General features: G+C 50.7%; 1 protein-coding gene across 1 annotated transcript; it reads right to left on the reverse strand.

Annotated features, from left to right (window-relative positions):
- Positions 1 to 1,119: 1,119 nt before the first annotated feature.
- GNI_189370 (hypothetical protein) lies at positions 1,120 to 2,220 on the reverse strand (the record flags this gene model as incomplete). The annotated part of the gene is made up of 1 exon (XM_011136380.1): positions 1,120 to 2,220. One exon carries the CDS (start codon positions 2,218 to 2,220, stop codon positions 1,120 to 1,122), a length of 1,101 nt encoding a protein of 366 aa, XP_011134682.1.
- Between the last annotated feature and the right edge of the window lie 115 nt (positions 2,221 to 2,335).

Below are 2,335 nucleotides of genomic sequence, written 5' to 3' on the forward strand. Positions count from 1 at the left end.
GCGTTCAGGTAGTGGTTGCGGAGCTATGGTAATTGTGGTGGTCTCTGGTCTGGGCGCGGGGGCGTCCCCTCCATCAGTGGAGTGGTAGTCTTCTTCCATTACCAGGACTTCTTCGGTCCGGCTCGGTAGTTCTCTGTTCCCTCTTCTAACTGGTTCTGACCTTACATCAGGGGGATCGTTGGTATGCTTACCATCACTAGTTGAGTTGTTGTTGTTAAAAGTTTTGGTGCTTCTAGCAATCGAACCTTGCTTGCTGTACTCCCGTTAGCCGGGGCGGCGTTTGTGGTGGTAAAAATTGGTGTTCACTACTTGTGTTACCTCTCTCCGTCTTCCTGCCTCCGCTCCTCGTAGTGCCGGAGACGATGCACCGACAAGGCCGGGTTCGGCAACCTGTCTCCGCAAAAATCGCATACATCTGCGTCCTCTTCATGCTCTGTATTCCGACAAGAATGCCGCGTGTACGCACTCGATCCTTGGTAGCTCCTGCGACACCCAGCGCACCATACTGGGTTACCCTTTATGGGCGTTTCTCGCCCATGTGTTCCTTTGTCGTGTCTCCTCTTCGCTTGTGTAGTCGTAAAGGTTTTGTTACACGCCGTGCATGTCATCAGTATCTCCTTTATGGCATCTAGTGTGCGCTCCCTTATATTCATGGTCGGAGGCGCCTCTTCCTCTTCGTCGGGAGAGATGCGGATCTCCATACCGCGTATTCCGTCATAGTCGTGTTTACCTACCTTGTGCGGATCGAAGTCCGCATCTGTAGGTTTCATGCACTCTATTATGTGTGTCGATAGCTCTGGATTAACAAAGGCCTCCTTACACACCTTGCAGCAATGTGCTCTCATCTCGTCCCCTAGTTTTCCTCGACATTTGTGTATCCGGTAGTAGTGGATGGGGAGTAGTTTGTTGCACCCAGCACAAAAGGCTGGCAGTATTTTAGGCGGTCTGTATTCCCCTTGATGATACCTTTTGTAGTGTCGTTTCATCAGATGCGGGTCAGTCTGCACCATCTCACAGTGGAGGCAGACTTTCATCTTGTTGTTAATCTGTGTGGTGACGCGCTTCCTGTATAGCAGGGTCCTGGCATTGATCTTGTTTCCGGCGACCATTTTGAGAATTTTACTTCGGATCGTAAAGTTCTTTTTCTGCAATCTCCGGGTTGTCGATGGTGATCTGATGGGCAAGGATATGCGCGGAGTATTCCGGGTTAGCTAGCCCATCTTTATTGCATATGTGGCATCGTTTGGTTGCCAGTTCCTGGTCCATCGTTCCTGAACACTTGTGCTTCACGTATGTAGCAGCGGTCTTAAAGGGCGTGTTACATCCAATGCAGAACACCGGAAGGCCTTTTGGTCGTTCCGTGCCTGGGTGGTATAGAGCGTCGTGTCGTCTTAGAGCTTGTGAAGACTTAAGTTCCTTATTGCATCTGCTACAGGTTGATTGGTCTTTCCTGATCTTTTTTTCCGTATCTTTCCTCATCTTTTCGACCTGCCCATTTAGGTCTCTGTTGGTCCTTATCTCATGCTCCGCTTCGGGTGTTGATTGCCTCCCTCTTGGTGTATGCGGACGCAGGCTGTTCCTTGCTTGTGTCAGAATGCGCTCCGCAGAGGCAGTAGTCGTCGCCGTTTGCTGCTGGGCTGTTTCCGACTTCGGTAATGCTGGTCTTAGCATGTCTCGGATCTTCTTCGCAAATTCAAAGGCTCCAGTGTTCTGTTTCAGCGGAACTAGTTGTCCTTCGTACTTGACACAGTGTATTAGGTGGGCGGATAATCGTGGGTTGGCGAGTGTAATCCCACACCCAACACAAACTGCCTCACTGTACTCTTCCTGCTTCGGCTTTCTACATCGGTGGTCACGATAGTAAGACTTGGCCATCACTCTCCTGCAGGCTACACAAAAACATGGGTCGTCGGCAGGTGGTCGGTAAAGTCCTTGGTGTGCAGTAGAATAGTGTGCGCGCATGGCTTGCTTTGTCGTTCTAGTAGCCCCACAATAAGGGCAAGCGAGTTGTGCTTGTTCTACCTGCTGTATGGTATCTAAGCGTAAGGTCATGTTGTCTATTTGCGGGTGATGTTTGTCCTTGCCGAAACCGGGAGTGGGTGGTGAGGTCTCCAGTGTGATGGTAAAGACATCCCTCGTCTCTTCATAGTGCGGTTCCTCTCTTGGGCTGAAGAAGTTCTCAGCTTCCGTAGTCGGTAGTAGTAGCCTGGGCACTTTCATCCTCAGCGCTGTAGTACCCTTATCAGGTAGTGTTTCTAGTTGCTGATCGAGTCGTGCATACTTAATGTCGGTTCCGTTAGTTAGTTCTGGCTGTTCCGCCGTACCCGCGGACACG

Source organism: Gregarina niphandrodes (genome assembly GCF_000223845.1).
Source record: "Gregarina niphandrodes unplaced genomic scaffold scaffold00079, whole genome shotgun sequence".
NCBI lineage: Eukaryota > Apicomplexa > Conoidasida > Eugregarinorida > Gregarinidae > Gregarina > Gregarina niphandrodes.